We start from the raw sequence: 22,830 nt of genomic DNA on the forward strand, positions 1-22,830 counted from the left end.
CCACTCCCGTGGCTGAGGCCCAGGAATCTCTCACCCACCCACCCCTTGGTCTGGCTCCCCAGCTCCATCTTGCTCTGTGCCTCCGTTCTGCAGCTCTGCCTCCTGTGGCAGCCCAGTTGGACGGTGTGCCAAGCTTCCGATGCGGGTTTCCCTCAAAGATGCCATCTCTTGCCTTGTTCAGCAACTGACACTGAAGTCTGGAAAATGAGGCTCCACCCAGAAGCTCAGGCTCCTCTGAGAGAGAACAGTGGACAGCAGTTCCCTGGGCCTTTTGCTTGACCTTGTCCTTGGTCCCTGACAGACAAGGGCGGGGCCCTGCCCTCTAGCTGCTGTGGCGTCACAGGTAGCTGAGGGATCTCAGCCCACAGCCTCTCTGTCCAGTACCTACAACCCCTCAGAGTCAGGTCCTAGACAGTGGGCAGGATGTCTTTCCATCTTGAATCAGTCCTTCTCCACATATATCTGCTGCACTCCCCTCTCTGCAGACCAGATTTCTAGGCTGCTGAGCTCACAGTGGGGAAGACGGACATATCACATCTTCCAAGTTTACGTGTTATGCCCTCATCCAGCCACAGAGCCTGACTTCCCATCCTTCACATCTGGTTCTTAATTGCCGTGAGAGAAAATCTGATTGACCTGGCTTGGATCAGGTGTTGTTCTATCCACTCAGCTAAACAGCAGTACAACTATGGTCCTAGAGACCCACTCAGTAGATCGGGGACATTGCCCAGAGAAGAGTGAGTGAGTGACTTATAAGCAGAAAAAGTCCTTTAGCAAGTACTGCTGGAAGGGCTGTTCCAGGGTCCAGCAGAGCTCAGAGTGGCAGCTTCCTGTCTGCAGATGAAGGTCAATCTTCAAGAAGTGGCTGGGACCAAGCTCTGGCCTAATGGAATGGCTTCCCATTAAGGTTTTGCTGGTGCAGGTGGACACTGTTGATGAACAGCATTTTCTGGGCCCTTCCACAGGCACAATCCTATCTCAAGGGTCTCTGTGCACTTGAGATAGAGGAATGGCGTGGAGGATCCTACTTCTGCTAAGACAGGATTACTGAGACCCCAATGTAATTACTACCCAAGACTTCTCCCTATTCCCCAACCTCCTAAACCAGCAATGGGGACTCGAGCTTTATGAAATTTAATCCCCATGATACTACCTAATGTGTACCTTAAAAAACTATTGAGGGGAAGATGCCTTTCAGACCTGCCTTGGCTAGTCTGAATTCTCATGACGGTGTTGGCCCAGGCAGGACCCTGGCTGCTTCCGCCTCAAGAGCACTACCCACTCTTCCGCTTCCTAGTGTTGTGACCTTGGGCAAGTTACTCCGCCTCTGCAAGCCTCAGATTCCTGATCTATAAGGTGGGGATAAGAACAGTGCCTGCCTGGGGTGCCTGGGTGGCTCAGTCGGTTAAACGTCCAGCTCTTGATCTCTGCTCAGGTCTCGATCTCAGGGTTGTGAGTTCAAGCGTCACAGTGGGTTCCCTGCTGGGTGTGGAGCCCACTTAAAACAAACAAAACAAAAAGATAGTGCCTGCCTAATAGTATTCCTGATTTTCAGGATAGAAGATCTCAGTGTGATTAGACAAGAAAATAAATAAGTACTGCTTAGCACATTGCCTAGCACCCATCATCCCCACCACCACCCTCATTATCCTCCTCATCACTGTCACTTCATCATCCCCATCACCCCATCATCACCATCATCCCATCCTTATCATTCCCATCATCCCCATCACCCCATCATCACCGTCATCCCATCCCTGTTATTCCTATCACCCCATCCTTATCATTTCCGTCATCCCATTCTTATCATTCCCATCATTCCCATCACCCCATCATCTCCATCATCCCATCCTTATCATTCCCATCATCACCACCATCCTGGCCTTATCCTTCCCATCATCTCCATCACCCCATCATCTCCATCATCCCATCCTTATCCTTCCCATCATCACCACCATCCTGGCCTTATCATTCCCATCATCCCCATCACCCCATCATCACCGTCATCCCATCCCTATTATTCTTATCACCCCATCCTTATCATTTCCGTCATCCCATTCTTATCATTCCCATCATTCCCATCACCCCATCATCTCCATCACCCCATCCTTATCCTTCCCATCATCACCATCATCCCATCCTTATCCTTCCCATCATCTCCATCATCCCATCCTTTTCCTTCCCATCATCTCCATCACCACATCATCACCATCATCCCATCATCACCATCACCCCATCCTTATCCTTCCCATCATCACCATCACCCCATCATCATTATCACATCCTTATCCTTCCCATCACCTCCATCACTGCATCGTCACCATCATCCCATCCTTATCATTCCATATCATCCCCATCACCCCATCATCACCATCGTCCCATCCTTATCATTCCCATCATCTCTATCACCCCATCATCTCCATCACCCCATCTTTATCCTTCCCATCATCTCCATCACCCCATCCTTACACTTCCCATCATCTCCATCACTGCATCATCACCATCACCCCATCCTTATCCATCCCATCTTCCCCATCACCCCATCATCTCCATCACCCCATCATCATCACCATACCATTGTTCTCGTCAGTCCATCCTTATCATTATCACCATCACCACTACCACCACCATCATCATTTTGTACACCATTTGGGACTGAAGTGTTCTACTTGGTTGCCAGTCTACATCTTCCCCAGACCAGACTTCCTGTGAGTAGGGTTGCCTGCTACATCCCTTCTCCCCACCACTGCCCAAGATCCATCCTTGAGAGGAAACAGAAAAATGGCCTCCCTGGGGTACATTGCATTCAGCCACATTCTGCTCCCAGCATCATGCTGGGAAAGGTGTCTGTGGTTCTGGAGTGGGAGCCCCCCACGTCAGTCCAAGAAATCCCCTGATTTCTGAGTTCACCAGATATCACTGCCCATTCATTTTGCTTTTTCTGGCTCTGAACATTCAAATAAGAAATCTCAAAGCAGGGCCGTGATCAGATTGCTTCCAGTGGCTGATGATCCTGGCTCCTCTGTGCTGATTCTAGCCTGCTTGGGCCCAGCCAGAGTCACCCCAACCGTCACAGCCCTCCTCCAGCCCTGCAGGGCTCACCTGGGGAGGAAGGCTGGCCACCACAACGCTGACTATTCTGAAAGCTGGCCTTGGGGAAAAGTCACCATTACGCTTACCTTCAAGGCCAGGGTCACTCCCCCAGGTTCCAGGGAAGGAGACTCTGACTTTCCCCACTGGGAGCAGCTTGACAAACATAGGCCTTCTGCTCACACAGGAAAGCCAGCCTCCCTTTGTGAATACTTGATCTTCATCCCTAATGGCAGGCCAGTGCGGTGGGATGAGTGGCTTCACCTCCTTGAGCCTCTGTCTCCTCATCTAAGACAGGGTGGGAATAGTGCCCCTCCCAGAGGTGGGAGAAACGGTATGTCTCATGGTCAGCAGTTGATAAATGGCAGCTGCTCTTAAGTGCCAGTCAGCCAAAACCACCGGAAGATTACTCCCGTGCAGAGACCAAGGGCCAAGAGACCCCGGAGCTGGACCCACCAGGGGAGATCTGGAGCCTACAACTGCTGGGGCCGTCCAGTCTCACAGACACTGACAAAGCCCGATCGGTGTGAGCTGCAGCAGAGACCCACAAGAAGTGCTTGCGGGAGGAGAATGCCCCAAAGCCCCCATAAGGTAGACCCAGTCCCCGTGGCAGTCTCCACCACATGTGACACCTCAGCCTCCCTGAGACCCTGAAAGGCATGGGAGGAGCTTGGGCTGTAGAGTCAGAACAGGGTTCAAATCCTGGCTTACTGGGCTCATGCCTTGGTCAAGTGTCTTCCCATCACTGAGCCTCAGTTTCCCTGTTCTGGGGAAGATAATGTGCTTAAATAAAGGTCCAGAGAGAGGATGAGTGTCGTGGCCTTGCGCGTGTGAGCCCTCACTCACTAGTGATCTCTGCACCCCTGCATTCCCCCACCCAGTGCACTGGGGGGCACCCCACGCCTTTAGGAAGAACATGGAGAAAGGCTGCTTAAAAGGCTAGACAGGTTGGAAGATGCTGACTTAAAGCTCTCCATTGGCAAGTGTCAGGCATGCAAACATCTGTTGAGTGTGCAGCCGTGGACTATCTCCGAAAGGAGGGAAAGTAGCGGCGCCAACCACATCCCCCCATTGGTGGAACTACTGGACATTGTGGACAGCCCACTGTCGTTGCACCTTTTCCTTGGGCACCAGGGCAAAAAGACTCACAAGACGCAACTAATGAATCATCGAGCTTTACATCGGAAACCGGGGATGTACTGTATCGTGACTAACATAATATAATAAAAAATCATTTAAAAAAAATACAAATCAGATCAATTAAAAAAAAAAAGACTCACAAGAAGAAAGGTGGAGAAGAAGGGGCCGGAGGACCCAGCTCTGGAAAGGGTGGCTCCATCTCCAACTCCAGACAGGTGGCAGTTCAGAGCAGGAATCCAGATCAAACGAGGAGACGTCCCCTGGACACAAGGAATGTCATCGCAGAAAGGCTCGCTGCCCTGACTCATAAGAAATCTCTGGTAATGGCTGGGGAGGAGGCAGTCCGTTGTGAGCCCTCTGAGCAGTCTGCTTCAGCACGGGTCATAACATTTGTGAAGTACTCAGCAGTGTTCCCGTAATGGTGAAAGTCCTGGAGGTTTTCATGAATTAGAGCAGATTTGTCATGACGTGTAACATCCTGCTCACTCACTGCACTGCAGGCCTCTTTCTGAATGGAGGGGAGGGAGGAGGCAATCCGGCCTGTGGGCTGAGAGTTGGGCGTGCCAGGGCCTCATTTGCCCCACGGGTCATGGTGGGGGTGGGATCAGCCTGTGACCATCGTCTGTCACCCAGGTGTGCTGGGGAAGGCTGAGATCCATTACATCTAAGGACTTGAGGGGCCACGCACATGCTGTGGCTCTTTACCACCTTAAGAGGAGGGGCTGATGGGCAGCTGGCCTAGATGGCCATCAGACTCCTACCAGCCCTGAACCCGAGCCTGTGTACGACAGACCCAAGATGGTCATCAAGAACAGTTCCTTCTCCAGTGGAGGACCGAGGGGCAGGGAACCACGCGACCCTGCCCCCTCAGAGGTACCTGAGCTCACTTACGCTATGGTGGACCCGCTGCCCTGAATGAGTCCAATGCCGTGGGACCGCATGCAGCAACCTAGGACTGGCAGCAGGAAACAGAGAGAGTATTTGCAAAGGCAATCTTGAGCTTGTCTGACCTTATAAATGGGGTTACATCCCTGTTTGGCCAACGGGCCAGGAAAGCGCTGGCCCAGGGAGACCCCATGCTGCAGGGGGGAGCAGGTGCTTGAGGACCACGTGGACACAGGAAATCGTCCTGCTGAAGGAGGAAGAGCTGACGAGAAGAGACAGAAAGACGGAAGCCTCTCGCCCAAATAGGTTGAACTTCTGCTTACTCTGGAAGCTGTACCTTCCCCTGCAAAGGCACCCAACTGGGGACACCAGGTGGGAGAGAAGCCGGAGGAGCAAGCCCACGGGGAGATGGCAGGGGTCTGGCGGCAGCCAGCGGAGGAGGCCGCCCGATGGAGAGGACGCAGCAAACAGAGGCATTCAGCTGTGTGCTGCTGGGTGAGGACGGTGCGCCCGCCGCCCCCGCAGGCCCGACATGCAAGACTGCCCACGGTTCTGTGTCTGTGTATGCCCTTGTCATAGGATTTACCATAGACTGTTGGGGCTGGACGGCGTTTTCTATTAAACGTGTCAGCTTCACATTGGGTAAGTGGGTGTGCCTGATTTTGGTCACCCCCTGACACTGATGGAGGCTCTGGGGGCATCGTGGTCACTGGCCTGGCAGCTCCAGCTGTGCCCCAGATGTGTCCGCCGCGTGATGTAGGAGGTGCGGGAAGAGCTGGGGTTGGAGCCTCCTGAGTCAATGCCCACAGAGTCCGAGACGCCCCTGCTTCCTCCGAGTATCAGGTTTTCCCGGCTGTTGCTAAAACTCACCCCTTTTCCTCTGAAGCAGGGGACGTCTCTATGCCACGCTGGGGCCCAACTGGCGGGTTCCAGTTCGGAATTCTCCCAGGACCCGGAGCTGCGTCTACAGGTACTCGTTTGTTCGCGTGCTTATTTACTTGACAGCTAGCTTAGGTTGCTCGTTGGATGCCAAGCGCTGTGCTCGAGGCAGCTGGATGAGCCACAGTCCAAGAGGCTGCTGCCACAGGAGAGACAGAGATCGAACCGATAATCCCAGATCCCTGATGGTCCCAGAGAGGAGGTGGGGTGTTCTGGGAGGGGAGAGCAGGGAAGGCCTCTGGGGAAACGACTGGAAGAGTGATGGGAATGAACCAAATACAGGGAGGGGAGGTGCAGGGATAATAAGAGTGCCCCAAGCCGAAGGGAGGCAGGAAAAGCAGGGTGGCTTGGGGAGTGAGAGAGGGGAAGGGTGGAGATGAGGCTGGGGAGGTGGGACCCAGCCATGGGGTGGGGGGGTGGGGGTGACCGACAGCGGCATGACCAGATCATCCTGGCCGTGGCATGGAGAACTGGAGAGTGTGCAGGAGGAAGGCAAGACTGGCCTCAGGGAGGCCAGGGGAGAGCATCGGGCAGTTGTCCAAAGGAAGAACAAGTTCTGGCCTAAAGTGGTGGGCGTGGGATGGCTGCGAGGGGCAGTTAGGCATATATAGGACGTGGGATCAGTACATCCTTGGGATTGAGTAGGTTGCAGGGGTGGAGGGGTAAGAGGAGAAACCCCCCCAGGTCTCTGGTTCAGGCAGCCGGGTGGATGGTGGATGGTTCACCCACATGTGGAGGAAGAGCCGCCTGAGGAAGGGCACCAAGTTGAGGAAGATGCCTATGGGGAGGTGCCCACCCACTGAGCGGAAGCCGTCTGGAGCCTCTGGGCAGGTCCAGGCCGGTGCTGCACTTGGCTGTCTTTACCTGTAGGTGGCGCCCAAAGCCCTGAGGCGAAGGCGCCGGGCTTGGCCGCCATCCTAGGCCCTGCTTCTCACTCTTCTCACTCCACCGCCACCTCCCCCACTTGCTCTCTGCTCCTCCAGGCTGCTGCCAACACAAGGAGGGGCTGCACGGCCCCAGGCTTCCCAGGTGGAGAGGAAGGTGGGAGCACGGGGGAGGGCCAAGAGGAAGCCACTGCAGAGGTCAGGAGCAGGTGGTGGTGCTGCTGGGGCCTGGGTTATAGGGAGCTCTGTCACCAAGCCTAGGGCCTTGAGGTGCTCCGAAAGGTGGGGGTGAAAGTTTTCAGCTGTGGCCAGCCCAGGGCCACCTGCCCCGACAATGTTGAGTCCTCTGGCCTGGCACAGCATCACGGACTTGGCAGTGGGGAGCTGTGAGGGAGAGGGTGCCTGACCACGGCTCCTCCTGGTCAGTGTCTGACTGGTGGTCTCCCCCCAGCCCCACGGGCCCGTGCATCTGTACACTGGGGAGCTCAGCCGCCGTGCCCACCATGGAGGGTCCTCTGAGGAGGAAAACTCTGCTCAAGGAGGGACGGAGACCCGCGGTAAGTGCAGACCCACCTCTGTGCAGAGGCAGCAGGGGCAGCAGGGAGGGCCCTGGGCTCCAGGGCAAGGGCCTCACTTTCCACATCTGTAAACTGGGATAAAATAGTGCCTACGTTGTCGAGGACTCAGCAAAACTGTTACATGCACAGCCATGCACACGGTGAGCATGCGGTGAGCCAGAGCTGTGACGGGGAGGTGGGGGGTGGAAGCCTGCAGACCCCTGGGCGTTGGGTTGGAACTGCCCCTGAGAGGGTTGGCACAGCCTGTGCGGTATCCCCAGCTGCAGATGCCCTCTCTCCCCGTGGCAGCAGCATCAGGAGGCCTTTGAGGCTCTACCATAGTTCCCAGGTCACCTGCGCTGGACCCACATGTCGCTGGCTCCATGACCTCCACCCATGGCAGGGCCTCAGCCACATGCAGAGACCCCTGTACCACAGAGCATCCACACGAGGGTTTCCTACAAACAGCCCATGGGCTGTGTCTCCAGGCAGCATCTGCTCCCATCTGCTCTGCCCCCTGCTTGCCCTGTCCACTGCCCATGGAGCCCCCTGAAGCTACCCCCTCCTGCCTGTGCCCACCGTGAAGTTGCCAGGGCGCTGGCCCAGCTGTCACCTCCAGACACTACCCTGTCTGCCGGTGCCAGGTGCCTCGTGGGTAAGGAGAGTCTTCCCTGTAGCCCTGGGCTGCACTTTGTCCCTTGGGCCCAGATTACCACAGAGCATTCTGTGACGTGGGGCCCTGGATCTGGCCAGTTGTACGAACCTGCCTGCTTCTCTCCCATACTCAGAGTTCAGGCCTCGATCATTCTGAGCCAGGGCGAGACAGTGTCCCACTAGCAGAGTTTTCCCAAATGCTGGTTGGCCCAGTAGTAAGTGATGAAATCAGTCCAATGGGTCATGACCTGTATTTGTGAGCAGAATAGAATAGAATGGGTAATAAAGGTGAGTATTGTTTCATGAAGTTTCTTTCGGTTTGACATGTGTGTGCATGTGTGTTCTACACCGTGTGGGTGTCATCAAAGAGGTCTGAAAGCCGCTGCTGTCACGACTGCCAGTGCCGTAGCCCCATCCGGCACGCAGAGGGGGTCTTGTAGGCTGGGATGCAGACGGTCCGCCTCTACACTCAGCCTCACTCCTTTCAGGAGAGAATACTTGCTTCGCCTTTGCAAACCAAAACGCTCATTAAGTGATTTTCCCTAAACCAAGGAGCAGAGCCCCCTGAAGAGGGAATCCCAGCCTTGCTGCCTGGAGAAACAGAAAGAATACCTGTAGCTCCACCCTGTTGGCTTTTCCCCCTTCTAACTGCGCAGACGTCCCACGTGCTAACGTTCAGACAGCCGGAGCGCACCAGTGCGGATAGGATGGCTCGACTAGGCTATGGTTTAGCATGTCTGTGTTTTAGAAGAGTTTTACCCCAGGACCTTCTTGGGCCCAAGTCACCTGAGCACATAGAAATTAAGCCTTGGCACTGCCTTAAAGAAGGTGAAAAAATGAAAGGCTCTCAGAGTAAAGGAGCCAGAGAGGGGAGGCTGGACTTGGGGCTCAGAGCTCAGAGGCACTGAGGAGGAGGGCCTCCCTCCTCCAGGCCCTGGGTGGAAGTGACCTTGATGCATGAGGGGCCAGGGAGGAGATGAGGCCTGTGCTGGCCTTGGTTGGGAGGAAGGGGACACCCTTCCAGCCATGTGGCCGGGTCTGTAACTGGGCGGGGAGGTGGGACTCCACCCCCACCACGTGCAGCGTTGCCACTCTGCCTCCCCTTCCTCTGTAGCTGTCCTCATGGACCAGGTACTGGGTCATACTCTCGGGATCCACCCTCCTGTACTACGGAGCCAAGTCCTTGCGGGGCACAGACAGAAAACACGTAAGTCCCATGAAAGGACTCGCCGTGCTGGGACTTCAGGTAGTGTGACCTGGGAGGGTGGGGGCAGGGAGGAAAGCAGGGGAGGTGGCAAGGGTGGGATGGAACCTTGCCAGGCCTAGCTCACCTTCTTCGGGGAGTGGAGGGCATGGACCTCCGGGTTATGCTGTTGTTCTTCCCCAGTATAAATCCACACCCGGCAAAAAAGTCTCCGTTGTGGGCTGGATGGTGCAGCTGCCTGACGACCCCGAGCACCCCGATATCTTCCAGCTGAATAACCCCGACAAAGGTAGGCAGCAGTCCTGGCGCTGGGTGCCCACAACTTTCCTCTGCCCTGTTTTCCTCTTCTGCTAAATGTATATTTTGAAACAGTAGGAACTTTTGGGGGCTGCTGCTTTCCCTTTGCTTTAGGTGGTGGTCAGAGGGTCCCCACACTAGTCTGTGAAAACTGCTTAGAGAGTGGTCAGTGTGTCCACTGAGCATGTCCAGTGGGCATGGCACACTTTTGTGGCCTCACCTGTGGCTACCCATCACCTTTGAAGCTGTAGCCTCAGGGTCGTGGGAACAAATAATAAAATGCTGCATAAGGAAGGGACCGTGTGGCTGGAAGGGTTTGGGTTTTGGGAGATTTCAGGGACACCCCTGACATTACCTGTGCCATGAGACTCTCACAGTATCGTGGTCCAAGACCGAATCAGAGAAGAGCCCTTTTACAAAAGCCCCAACTTTAACTTGTCTGGTCATCTCCCATTTCCTCCTGGTTCCATCCCTTCCCCATGACTCTGTTGGGTGGAAGGACAGATTCTGGGCACCATCTTGTCCAGGAGCCCTATTTGCATTGACATTCAGAATAGACCATAGAAATGGACATCAGAACCACAATGAGATATCACCTCACACCTATCAGAATGGCTGAAATTAAAAAGACAAGAAATAGTAAGTGTTGGTAGGATGTGGAGAAAAAGGAACCCTTGTGCATCATTGTTGGGAACTAAATTGGTATAGCCACTGTGGAAAGGAATATGGAGTTTCCTCAGAAAATTAAAAAATAGGAATACCATATGATCCAATAATTCCATTACTGAGTATTTACCCAAAGAAAATGAAAACACTAATCCGAAAAGATTCAGCCCATGTTTATTGTATTATTTATAATAGCCAAGATATGGAAGCAACCTAAGTGTCCTTTGATAGATGAATGGACAAGGAAGACGTGATACACACACACACACACACACACACACACCATAAAAATATTACACAGTCATAAAAAAAAATGAGATCATGCCCTTTGTGACAACGTAGATGGACTTAGAGGGTGTTATGCTAAGTGAAATAGGTCAGACTGAGAAAGACAAATGTGATATGATTTCACTCATGTGGTATCTAAAAACAACAACAACAAAAAACCAAATGAATAAACAAACAAGCAGAATCAGACCTATAGAGGACAAACTTATAGTTTCTAGAGGGGAGGGGTTGGGAGGATGGACAAAATGGGTGAAGGGGAGTGGGAGATAGAACCTTCCAGTTATGGAATGAACAAGTCGTAGGAATATAGTCAATGATATCTTTTTTTTTTTTTAAAGATTTTATTTATTTATCCGACAGAGATAGAGACAGCCAGCGAGAGAGGAAACACAAGCAGGGGGAGTGGGAGAGGAAGAAGCAGGCTCCCAGTGGAGGAGCCTGATGTGGGGCTCGATCCCACAACGCCGGGATCACGCCCTGAGCCGAAGGCAGACGCTTAACCGCTGTGCCACCCAGGCGCCCCATAGTCAATGATATCTTAATAGAGTTTTATGGTGATCACAGTAACTACACTTGTGGTGAGCATAGCGTGTTGTATAAACTTGTTGACTCACTGTGTTGTACACCTGAAACTAATGTAACATTTTGTGTCAACTATACTAAAAAAAAAAAAGAAAAGAAAAAGAATAGCTCATGCTTGTCTTCCTGGCCCATGTCACATGGCAAAACCCCGAAATACCGGGGTCTCAGGTTCTAGCCAGGCAAAGTCTCTGGGACTGTCAAGTCTCCAAGCATCTTTACATCTTCTCAGGAATGTTCTAGTGCAAGGTTCACGTACATACAAATCACCTGAGGAACTTGTAAAAATTCAGATTTGGATTCAGTGGATCTGGGGTGGAGACCAAGCTTCTGCATTTCTAACAATCTCCCAGGTAATACAGATGATCTGCAGTAGAGAGACCACAGGGTTCTAAAGTTGTTAACTGAGAAGTCAAGAAACAGGAAACCTCCAGGGGCCCAGGGACTGGAGAGGAGAGGAGCCAAGTTCTCTGCTCCATGTCTGTGCGATTGAATCCACACACAGCTACACACACATCATAGCGTGTCCCGGTCTGGTCACCCCTGGAATTTCTTCCTCAAGTTTCCAGGCCTGGATTAGAAGTGGTTTCTTGTGGAAGTAAAGGCTGTGCCTGCACAAGCTTGCCTTGGGGACCACATGGCCACAGGGATCACGGCCACTCTTGGGCCTTAGCGCACAGGAGATCACTGTCCCCAAGCAGAGGGAAATATGACACAGACGGTGGCCGGGGTCTGTGAACTCGAGTGGTGAAAAAAAAACCACATCTTTGTTTTCTGTGGCTTCTCACGCCTTTATTTACGAGTATTAAACTACTAGAATGTTTGCAACACCTGTGATTTTATGTCTAAGAGAAACCGCAGATATTCTCCTGTCACGTATGGTTGCAGGTTTCTCAGAGTGACATTCCTGCTCATCTCTCTGGAATTACAGTACAGTGTCAGACCTGCCCCGAGATCTTGATATTGGTGCATTAATCGAGAAGCAGGTCTAGAACTGTATCGCTCAAGTGTTTTTAGTAGTTCGATAACTGCATTTCCGTGGTAATGATCTCCTTTGTATTTTATTTTATGCATTTGAAAATGTTATTCTGAGAATAACACCTGAGAAGTCCACAGGCTTCACCAGAGTCAGATGCACCAGGGCCCAAAAAATGGTCCACAGAGACAGCCCGGAGGCCGCAGAGCTTCTGCCCCTGCAAGTCCCGAGCTTACCTTCAGCTGCTCCCGACATTCCTTGGTTTAGTTAACCTAAGTTCACATTTATCTTCCTGCCCCAGTCACAGGCGGGCCTTCCCATGAGACCCTCCCTCTTCCTAACCAATGGTTTCTCTGCCCGTCAGGCAATGTTTACAAGTTCCAGACTGGTTCCCGGTTTCATGCAATACTGTGGCACAAGCATTTGGATGACGCATGTAAAAGCAACAGGCCTCAGGTAAAGTCACCGAAACCCTGATTATCTCTGGAAATATCCTCTCCCACCCTTGGGACTATGGGTCCATCGAAAACAGGGCTTCTTCCTTCCCTCAGAGCCTATCAGCTGTGCTCCCAGGCACCCTCTTTTGATCAGCCTTTCTCCATGAGACCAGGCACCCTCTGCTCAGCTTAGAACTAAGCCCAGCTCCGGTCCAGAACTGTGAATCTGGTCCCTGTGTCTTTTCTACTAAGGGAAACGCCACGGAAACATCCGCTGGGCAGTTTGGTGGCAGGTGCGATATCTCCCCAAGGATCAGGATATAGCATCTATTTAGACCATCCCCTCCAAAAGATGATTTGTGGGAACACTCCCGACTGACAACAGGGCCTCCCTGCTCCACAACCCTTAGGAATACTACTACTAGCTAATATTGAGAGCCAAGCACGGCTGCTCCTCGGTGTATCTGAGCCAGCGGGACCTCTGGTCTGCGCCTCGCCCAGGACCAGGCATTATGGGAAATGTTTTACGTGTGGGAATTGGCCGAATCCTCCCAACATCCCTGTGAGGCATGTTTCTCTTACTGTCTCCATTTTATGCTGAGGACACTGAAGCTCAGAGTGTGGCAGGCACTGGTTTAAGGTCCAAGGTTAATGAGATCTAACCCCAGTCCGCCCTCCACCAAAGTCTATACCTGCTTCCCTGAGCTCCCCGGCCTCACACTTCCCAGAGGGCCCCCAGCTTGCCCAGCCTCCCACAGTCGAGCTAAAGTCCTGGAAGCACAGCCTCGGCTGCCAGGCTTCTGAGAGGCATGGCTGCTCCAGCTCCCAGCACCCAATGTGGCAGGCTGGACGTTCCTGCCCCTGGGAGTGGTGGGAGGGGTGGTGGGGGGGGTGCTCCTGTCCCTAAGCTTCCCTGTCCGTGTTCCCCAGGGATCAGCCAGAAGAGGGCACTGCGGAGTGGGTCCCTCTCAGTGTGGGGACCCAGCGAGCCCCAGAACTTGAGAGTAGGCTGTGCCGGCTTCGGGTGGTAGCAGCTGGGAGGCACCAGCTCTGAGGTGTGAGGGGGACCTCGGCAAAGCCTAGTTCACAAGCAGGCATTTGGGTCTGGGAGGATGCTGGTGACAGCACAGTCACGGGACTTCAGGCCCCTCCGAGTGGTTCTCGGAAATCCGAGGGAGGTCTCGGTTTTGTTCTAGTCAGGATTTTCATATGTAACGTCACGTGAGAACATATGTGACAAGCTGCTCAGATTATAGATCATGAGAAGCTAGAAAGCAGAAGGTAGAAAGTTCTCAACAAACTAAAACAGTAGGAAAGACTGACAAAGGGAAAACACGAGGTACCACAGGGAAGCTCAAAATAAACTGCATTGGAGTCCCTTACTCACCTGTCTGCCTGCTAGCACTTTGTCGCGGTGATAGACCCACACTTGTCCACAGGCAGTGTGGTTAAGAATGTTCACTGCAGGGGCACCTGGGTGGCTCCGTCAGGTAAGCATCCAACTCTTGATCCCTGCTCAGGTCTTGATCCAAGCCCCACTTTGGTGTGAAGGCTATTTGAAAAAAATGTTCACTGCAGCATTGTCCTTGATAGGGAAAAATGGAAACCTCTGTGACCGTCAGTAAATCCCTGTTGTTTGACACCTGGGAGCAATTAGAAGGACAGAAGCAGATCCGTGTGTGATATCCTGAAAGGGGCTCTTAGAAGCAAAAAGCAAAGTATAGGGGCACCTAGCTGGCTCGGTCAGTAGAGCATGCGACTCTTGATTTCAGGGTCATGAGTTTGAGCCCCACGTTGGGCACAGAGACTACTTTAAAAAATTAAAAAATTTTAAAAAGCAAAGGGTAAAACATATGTGAGGGCAATCTCATTTGTATTAAAATACATAAGCATATTTATAATATGTATGTCCCTGTATATAAAATTTCTAAAGAGATATGCAAGAAACTATCATTCCGTGGTGTCTAGAGTGCTTATGTATATTTTTTTACATGAAACAAATGCGATTGCTCGTCTCCATGGTGGGAAGGCCAGGGGTTTTGGTCAACAGTCACCTGGTGACAGGTGATGCAAGGGCCTCAGGTCACGTTAAGAGAGGACGAGCACCCTGACCTTTCCCGAGCTAGCCACATGGGGTGTGTCTGGGGCTCCAGCAGGTGGCAGGCAACTGGGTCATACCCACCTGGCAGAGCAGGTGTTTGGTCAGAAGGACAGACTGAATTTCATGTATGGCAAATGCAGTATGCCATGGCAAAGTTTTGCAACTTTTAAGTATTTTTGTCCAATTTTTAGACCTAGGCAAGAGGGACCTCTTATTTTTTCTACTCTCTTTCCCTTTTTATTTAGAATTTCCTTTCAACCACATATTCCTGCGCCATGCTGTATGTGATATAAAGAGTTGGCAGCCGCTACCTGTTCCGCGGCAGGTTATTTAAATGAAGCATAGCACATCCCTGTGACGTCATGCAGGGGCTGCCTCGAAAATCACAGCAGGGCGTCTACTCCCGTGGGAAATCGCAGTGGCTGGGATTCGTTGTCTTTTGGGTGGGCTTGCATTTCTTCAGATTGTTTGTACCAACACCAAACACGCTGAAACATTACTTACAACCTGTGTAAGGTGTAAACCGCAGCTCGAAAACCACACCCAGCTCCCTGCCCACCTAGCCTAAGGGCAGGACCTCCCTGGGCCTCAGAACACTTCCCTCCCCCAGGGGCCTCTTCCTAATTCTGTGTCCCTCCCATCGGCCTGCACCTTCTAACCGCTCTCCTGATTTATTTACTGCTCCTTTAAAATGTTAGCATGCGTATTGGATTCCTTAATGTATTGTCTGGGTACATTTTTTAAAACATTTTTAAAAATAGAACCATAACTGGATATTTTCTTCTGTGACTTGCTTTTTTCCCTACAGTGTGTTCCTGAGATTCATCTGTGTCAATGTGTGTAGCTGTCATTCATTTATTTGCACTGATATATTTTTTTTTATTAATTCTTCTGGCAGTGATCCCAGGAATGATTTCCTGCTTTTTGCTATTTTGAACAGTGCTACTGTGACCATTCTTATAACTATCTCCTGGTGCAGGGAGACGCATTTTTTTCCCCAATTCATCACTTTGACCAAACTGACACCAAGATGGATTTGTTTTTGATGAAATTGCTTCTCATCAAATCTCCTAGAACCCAACAGCAGAGGGGGGTGGGGGAGCCTGGGGCCGGGGGCAGTATGAAGGGAGAGAGAAGCACCCTGACCTTGGGCCGGTGGTCTCCCCAGCAAAGGGAGCTGGGATCATGTCCGGGGGACACAGCTATGGGAAGGTCTTGGGGGTCCTGGCGTCCCGATCACTCTTCCTGGTGCTCCCGCTTCTCAGTTCCTGCCACCCCCTCACCACCCACCCCTGCCTGCTGGTTTCCCATCCAGAGGCTTATGCCCATTCCTGCAGAATTTGCCTCCTCTCCACTCCAAGTGCAGTTCTGTTTTGCTGCTAGGCTAGTGAATGAGAGCATGGGCTCTGGGGCCATGGCCTGCCATTTACTCGAGGTGGGCTTCTCCTTTCTAAGCCTCAGGGTCCTCATCTTTGTCGTGGGGACGCTTCCAGAACCTGCCTCATTGGGTGTTGGACACGATGATGTCAAGTGCCTGGCACACAGTGGCCACTTGACAAACAGTGGCCGTGGTTCTTGCCAGGCTCTCTTCCCCACATGCCCCGCTTACTCGCAGACTCACTGGGAAAGACCTGATCCCTTCATTTAGGGGCGCCCCTTGTCCCATTCCGAAAGGTTGGAACTCTGACAAGAGGCTGAGCTTTCTCTTCCAGGTACCTGCAAACCTTATGTCATTTGAGTAAGTCTCTGCAGGACTCGGCGTGACTTCAGAGGCTTCCGGGAGCCCAGCCTGGGACTGGTGGCAAAGCGCATGTCCTGGGCACAGGCTTTTGGCCAGGGTGCTGGGGGACTCACGGCCAGACTCAAGGGGACTAGGCCTGCGGCCTTACGGTCCAGAGGGCTCGGCCAGTGCAGGGTCCACCCGCCAATCCCCAGCGACTCTCATGACACTCATTGTTCAGCACCACCCCGCAGGGCCGTGGTTGGGCCCAGACTGTGCACCCCACCCTCCCTCTCTGGGCCTTCGTCCGTCCACCAGCTGCTGCTTCGACTAGAGAGCATCCGGCCCACGTTGGGTCCCCCGTGCTTTCTCCTGCACAAGAGTGGACAGTGTTAACCTGCATGAGGGGCCAGAGAGAAGGAACAGGCTATGGAGTTGGCTTTTTATACCCCAAGTACACGGGGTCGCTCACCCACAGGGCTGCCTCAGATTTTGTACAACCCCCAAAGCGTCCTCTGCGTGTGCGTGCCGTATACGTGTGCGTGTGAGCGAGTGTGAACTCTTTGAGAAACATGCATTTTGGCACAAGACTTGTGACATCACACCCTTCATTCGCTTTGAGGCCCTGCTTTAACCCGACGTGATAGCCTTGTCCACCGAGGAAGGTCAGAGTGAGAGCCCAGATTCCTCCTATGTTAAGGGTTCCTTGCATTCTTTTACTGTAAACAAACAATGCCTTAAATTGTGTCTTGTTTTCTGTTCCTATGGGTGCTATTCATCTGGAAGGCCTGCTCTCTGGGCCCCCCGGGTCCCTTCCAGGCCTTGTTGCTGTTGGCTCTTCTGAGACAGGACCCGGCTTCAGGACTGTGGACTGGGCTGGCCTGCTTGCTCCCTCCCACCCCTCTCCTGCAGGGTCTGAAAGCCCTTGTCTTCTCCCCCCGGACCATGCCAGAGTGGGAAGTTGTGACACTTTCTCCCAGCTTCCTAGGAAGCACTCGGAGGCTGCCATGCTCACTCACAGAAGCCGCTGTGTACCAGCCTCTCCCGCAGGCCAAGGCTTTGCTCCCATCATCTACTGCCAGGGCGGGGCCCACTGGGATTCCTGGTTACACTGGGGAGCTGAGTGACACTGAGGCCTTAAGCTCCCCCAGTCTTGCCCCCAAACGCAGTCACCAGCAAGTTCTCCACATCCAAGTCCAAGGGCACAATTGCTGATGACCATGGTGACAAGAGAGCCAAGCCCGGGGAGTGAGCGGCCCCAGCTCTGCATTCAGTTAAGCGCTCTTCACATTGACAACGTCCTTTATCAGTCACTGTCTGTCTTATTTTTAAGTGAGTTTTATTTTGCACAAATACATCTTTATTCTAAACAAGGAATAAAGTTAGCTTTATTTATGGTAGCTTTATCACCATAGCTTCTCTCCCTTCCTCCCTCTCTAATCTGGGTGTCTGAATTCTGAGAAGGAAACCTTGAAATGGTTTTCTGAATTCCTGGGTCTTTGTTGCTGTCATGGTTTCCGAGCTCACACTGGTCAGACATCAAACCACCCTTAAGAGTTTCTGGGCAAGATGTTTCAAAACAACATCCTCACCAGTAAACTGTGAGAGGTGGATTTTAAAACTACCAAAGGACCCACCACTGTATTTTGGTCAAACGGTGACAGCTTTTCCTGAAAATTGCAATGAATTGGTGAGGAAAGCAGTTGCTGTCAGGGTCTTATTTTATGGTCAAGGCTTAGTGTGCTCAGCAACTAACGCGCCTTTGGAGCAAAGTCTAGAATACTTCGTGCCAGGAGAAGCTCCAGGTGGTAATGTTGGTACCATCCAACCTTGGCCGTGAGTGCTCTGCACACCCGCGCACAGCCGGGGTCCGGATGCGCGCACCCAGTTCACACCAATGACTACTCAAATGGGCATCCAGAGGCCGAATGAAAACACCAAACACTCCAGCACCTCTCACCAGAACCATGCAGTGTTAATGCTGTAACCTACACTCTGATTCTACCTGTTAATATTTTTTGAAGTCTTGAGTTCAGAGGAAAACGCAAGCCTGAAAATCAGCTACTTATTTTCCTTGGGTTTCTCCACTCAACTGTCCTGGCTCTTCTTGCATGAAATACTATAGATATCCATCCAAAAACCTCAGAATTTCAGGCTCCCTTCAGTCAGCACATTTTCTGCCCTTTACACATTTTTCTTATCTTTTGCAAAAATTTTGTTCTGAGCTGAATTTGAAATAGCACAATTGCAATTCTTTTCAAAATGTTTAGTCTTCTCTCTGATTGAGACTGATCCCACATCCCCTCCTAGAAACATTCTTAGCGTGGACTCTTGAAGAGTCTGCTTAGACCTTGTTGGCAAAGGCCTTTAGAGCTGGTAAGAACCTCGAAGGTACCGGAAGAGTCCTAGAGACAGGCTGAAAGATGCTGGGCTCTTCCAGCTGGGATGTGGGGCCACGCATGTAAGTGCTGATTATCTTCCCGGCATTGGTTTGTCCTGCAAGCAGTGGGTGAGGAGACCCTCAGGCTGGCACAGAGGAGGCCAGGTACAAAGCCCAAAAGGGAGAAGTCCATGGGTGGATTCTCACCCTGGAGGGAAGCATTTCTGGTTTTTGCTCTTTGACTATCCATAATGCACAAATGTTTGTGAAACCACTGAAGGTGATATGTCTGCATGCATATGCTGGTTGTTGGTTTTTGTTTTGTATTGTTTTTTGAGCAAACAGATCATGGTGCCCCCAAATGAAAATTACAGAATGCTGTCTACAAATCGTGGAGTAGGTAGTTGGTATCATTATGATGCCCTAAGAACAGCTCATGCACCTGTCCCTGGGAATAATTTTTGCCCCTCTCAGTTGGAACATGTTTTATAACTCAAGGTCAGCCAAGTGCATTCTTACAACTGAAATGCTTCATGGAGGTTTGATTCAGTGGGGAGCAGTAGAAATAATGTTCTGAGTGTGCCCAGTGAGAGAGTGCGGCCTCCCTTCCCTTCCCTGAAGAATCCCATTCATCACCCTGTCTTGCCATGGAACCTAAAGAGGAAGATACTTGAAGGCATTCTGTTTAGAAAAGAACCCACTTTCTCTTGCCAACTGAATTTATAAAGCATTTTTTTTCCTTACCAATATGGCCAGTATTTCTTTCATCATCTTCCTCTCCCACCTCCCAAGCCCAAGACGTGTATCTTTTAGGATGCCATTTTACAAGTGGAAAACGATCCATGAAAATGGGAAGCCTTTCACGAGCAGGGCCTGATTTCACTCCACAGGTGGGGTCTACAGCTCTGCACCCACGTTACTAATGCTTGTATCAAGGTGAACATTGCTAAAAACACAACCTAACTTATTTTGCATGACTTCATAAATGGCTTTAACCAGTCTCACATCATACATGTTGTGTGATTTCATGTTTTAAAAAGAAAAAAAAAAAACTACAAGAGTCCCTTGGAAAGAACATTCTCTGCCCCACACCACCCATTCATTCATTCATTCATTCATTCATTCATTCATGACTCTAGTGAGTACTTCCTGTGTGCCAGGCTCTACCCGGGATATACTGTAAATGGCTGAGAACAAAGCTGATCCTTGCCCTCGTGGAGCTGACCACACTCAACGAACAAATAATCCTCACCATGACATCTCCTCCGGCAAGACCCTGCCTCTCTCCTAACACAGGGTAGAAACCCTGTGCACATTCCTCCAGAAAGGTTTCAAAACGCTCAACAGACTGAATAGCCTCTTGATCTGTGAGTTCACTTGCAAGGAGAACTAGATGGAGTCGCTGTCCTAGAGGCTAGTTGTCGCAGAACACCCAGGCACAGAGCTATGGTCAGGTGTGCTGAGGACTCAAGGTGCAATGAGAGAGTAAGGCCAGAATATTGACAGTATTTACTCCAGAGGCTTTTTTAGTTTTAATTTCCATGTTAAATGCAAGTACAGCATGAGCGAGAGCTGCATTTTCTTGGGTGGTGAGAATTTGTACGGTGGACCACCTCGGAGTCCTGTGCTGCGTAAGGGTGGGTACCCTGGGGGCAGTCCTGAAATCCCTGTTTGCAGCAGCAACGTGAAGGATCATCTGTCCGTTCTATAATCGTTCATCTCTTTACCCATTTCTGAATGACTGTGACCATTCGGTAATGAAATATTAGTAATTAATTTATTAGTATGGTATAATCTTTAATAAATTTCGTGCCAAAATGCATGGTTTTTCACTTAGCATTCAAAATGTTGCGTACAGAGTAGTTTTCAATTTCTTATGTATTCCTCAAAGTAAGTTGAAAATCAGTTTCTACATTTTAATTCGTTTCTTGTTAAATCTGTTGCACTCTCCTGGGCTGTTTTTCTTTTCCAGCAGACCCCCCTGCATGCAGTCGTGTAAGGACTTTCTCTAATTCTTGTGAATTGTCTCACCCGCAATAACCACTGAACATCAGCCCTCTGTGGGATTCTTTAGATTTTTGGTGAAGTATTTTGTTACCTCAGTCTTGTATCAAGTTTGCTGTATTTTTCAGCTTGTTACACTGATAATTGTTTCACTAATTAAATACTTTAATGTACATCTTTGTTTACTTTGAAATTAAATGTGTTTTCCAATGAACATTGCTCAATTTATTATTCAAGTGAATTTAGCATTCACTTTGTAAACCGTTGCTGTGCCAGATAGAGACATCAAGGAGGTCTGGGGCACTCAGAGCCTGGCTTAGACGTTACTAAAACATAGATGACATATGGGAACAATGCCTTCAGGAAGGGATAGAGTCAGTGCTTCGGGCACTCAGGGAGATGGAGGATCTGGGGAGGGGATGGGGGCATTTGGAGATTCATTTCAGAGATTGCTGAACACATGGAGGACGGGGGAGGCAGGAAGACAGAAAGGAGAAGGAGCAGGATGAAGTTGGGAAAAGCAGCCAATCCAGTCTCACTGAATAAAGGATTTGGGGGAGTAATGGGATCCAGGTCTGAAAAGATATGTTGGGGGAATTCAAGATGTTAGGCAAAAACCAGAAACCCACTCTAGTTTGCTTAAGAAAAGGGGGTACTGTCTTACAAGGCTGTCTCATGGAAATGATGGGAGGACCAAGGTGGAATGTCAAGGGGCTGGAAGGAGAAGCGGAAAGCTTCCTACCTCTTTCTTTCCTCTCCTTCATTCTCTATCCAGATTGGCTTCTCTGCTGGAATGTGCAGCAGCAAAGAAGTCCAGGCATTACAGTGAAAGCGCCGGGAAAGTCATGAGGGAGTGTGTGCCAGTGACAGGATCAAAACGGATCATGGGAGCCCCGTCCCTGCCTGCCTCAGTTTCTCAGCTAGTGCCTTCCAAAGCTCAGTGGCTGAGTCTCCCACACACACTCAGGCTCTTCTCCACCACCCCAGGACCCGCCACACCACCCTAGCCACTGCAAGCCCTGCTTGCTGAGGGCCCCTAACTTACCTCCTTCTCCCGATTTAGATAGCACAGTGACGCCCAACTTTACCCAGGTAGGGATGCTGCCCTTAGCCCCAGTGCGGTGCTCAAGGGCTCTGAGACAGATGCATCTGACTTGGGGAGGAGGTGAGGACGGTGAGGTGTGGCGGTTGTCACACAGCTGGAAAGAGTACATCACATCCAGTCAAGACTTGAACCCACGACTGGTCACCTGCAAAACTCCAGCCCCTCATTCTCACTGCGTCAGGCGCCACGAACGGCCACCAGGAGACAGCAGTACCTCCACTTAATGGATGGAGAGAGATGCGAGCTAACGCAGACTACGGTAAAATGCCTGTTTAGCCTTGAGGGCAGAATCCTACCCCTGCGAGTCGCTCGCCAGGGCCTGAAGCCCAAGCAGGTGAGGCGGTGTGGGCGGGGCCGTGCCGTGGGCGGGGCTTGGGGGAAACGCGGCTGTGGGCGGAGCCCTGGCCAAACTGGGTTGAAGGCAGTGAGAGTGAGTGGACCCTCATGCTTGGGGGCTTTAGAGAGAAAAGGGGGCTCCGTGCCTGTGGGCGAGACACAGGGAAGGGCGGCCCCCAGAGGGACGCTGCTACGTTAGAAACGGCCAGGAGGCACTGAGGTGTGGAGGGACGACGCTCGAGGGAGCCGACCCTTTGGGTGAGGGCCGGGGCCGCGCGGGAGCTCAGTAGTGAGAGGTAGGGGGGCGGGGCCTGGGTTTGTGCTGAGGCGCTAGGAGCGGGAGGGGCGGGGCCGCGGGCCCGACCGCGCAGAGGACAGGGTGGGCGTTTTGGGTGTCTAAGCCCGACAGAGGTGAGGAGAGCCCACCCCGAACCGGGTAGGTCCGGCGTGGGAAGGGCGTGGCTGGAGCTTGGGGCTGGGGCGGGACCTTGACCCGGCTGAGGAGCGCGGGGAGGGCTGGGTTGAAGTTCGGGGCGGGGGCGGGGCGGGGCCTGGGCCTGGCTGAGGAGCACGGGGTGGGTGGGGCTG

At 51.8% G+C, this 22,830-nt stretch overlaps 1 protein-coding gene across 5 annotated transcripts in view; it reads left to right on the forward strand.

The window, feature by feature from the left end:
- Nucleotides 1–21,015, forward strand: part of RALGPS1 (Ral GEF with PH domain and SH3 binding motif 1) — a 252,288-nt gene extending 231,273 nt beyond the window's left edge. For 3 of the 5 annotated variants that reach the window (XM_040631909.1, XM_008698750.2, XM_008698752.2), the window contains 6 exons: nt 6,002–6,085; nt 7,390–7,495; nt 9,264–9,356; nt 9,537–9,642; nt 12,524–12,615; nt 16,410–21,015. In XM_040631909.1, the coding sequence (XP_040487843.1) occupies nt 6,002–6,085; nt 7,390–7,495; nt 9,264–9,356; nt 9,537–9,642; nt 12,524–12,615; nt 16,410–16,439 (511 nt within the window). In that variant the 3' untranslated portion in view covers nt 16,440–21,015. Of the gene's footprint in view, nt 1–6,001; nt 6,086–7,389; nt 7,496–9,263; nt 9,357–9,536; nt 10,288–12,523; nt 12,616–16,409 lie in introns of those variants that run through there. The other 2 variants (XM_040631910.1, XM_040631911.1) reach the window with 2 other exon arrangements.
- Nucleotides 21,016–22,830: the final 1,815 nt, after the last annotated feature.

This window comes from Ursus maritimus, unplaced genomic scaffold (assembly GCF_017311325.1).
Source record: "Ursus maritimus isolate PB19 unplaced genomic scaffold, ASM1731132v1 scaffold_17, whole genome shotgun sequence".
NCBI classification, from domain to species: domain Eukaryota; kingdom Metazoa; phylum Chordata; class Mammalia; order Carnivora; family Ursidae; genus Ursus; species Ursus maritimus.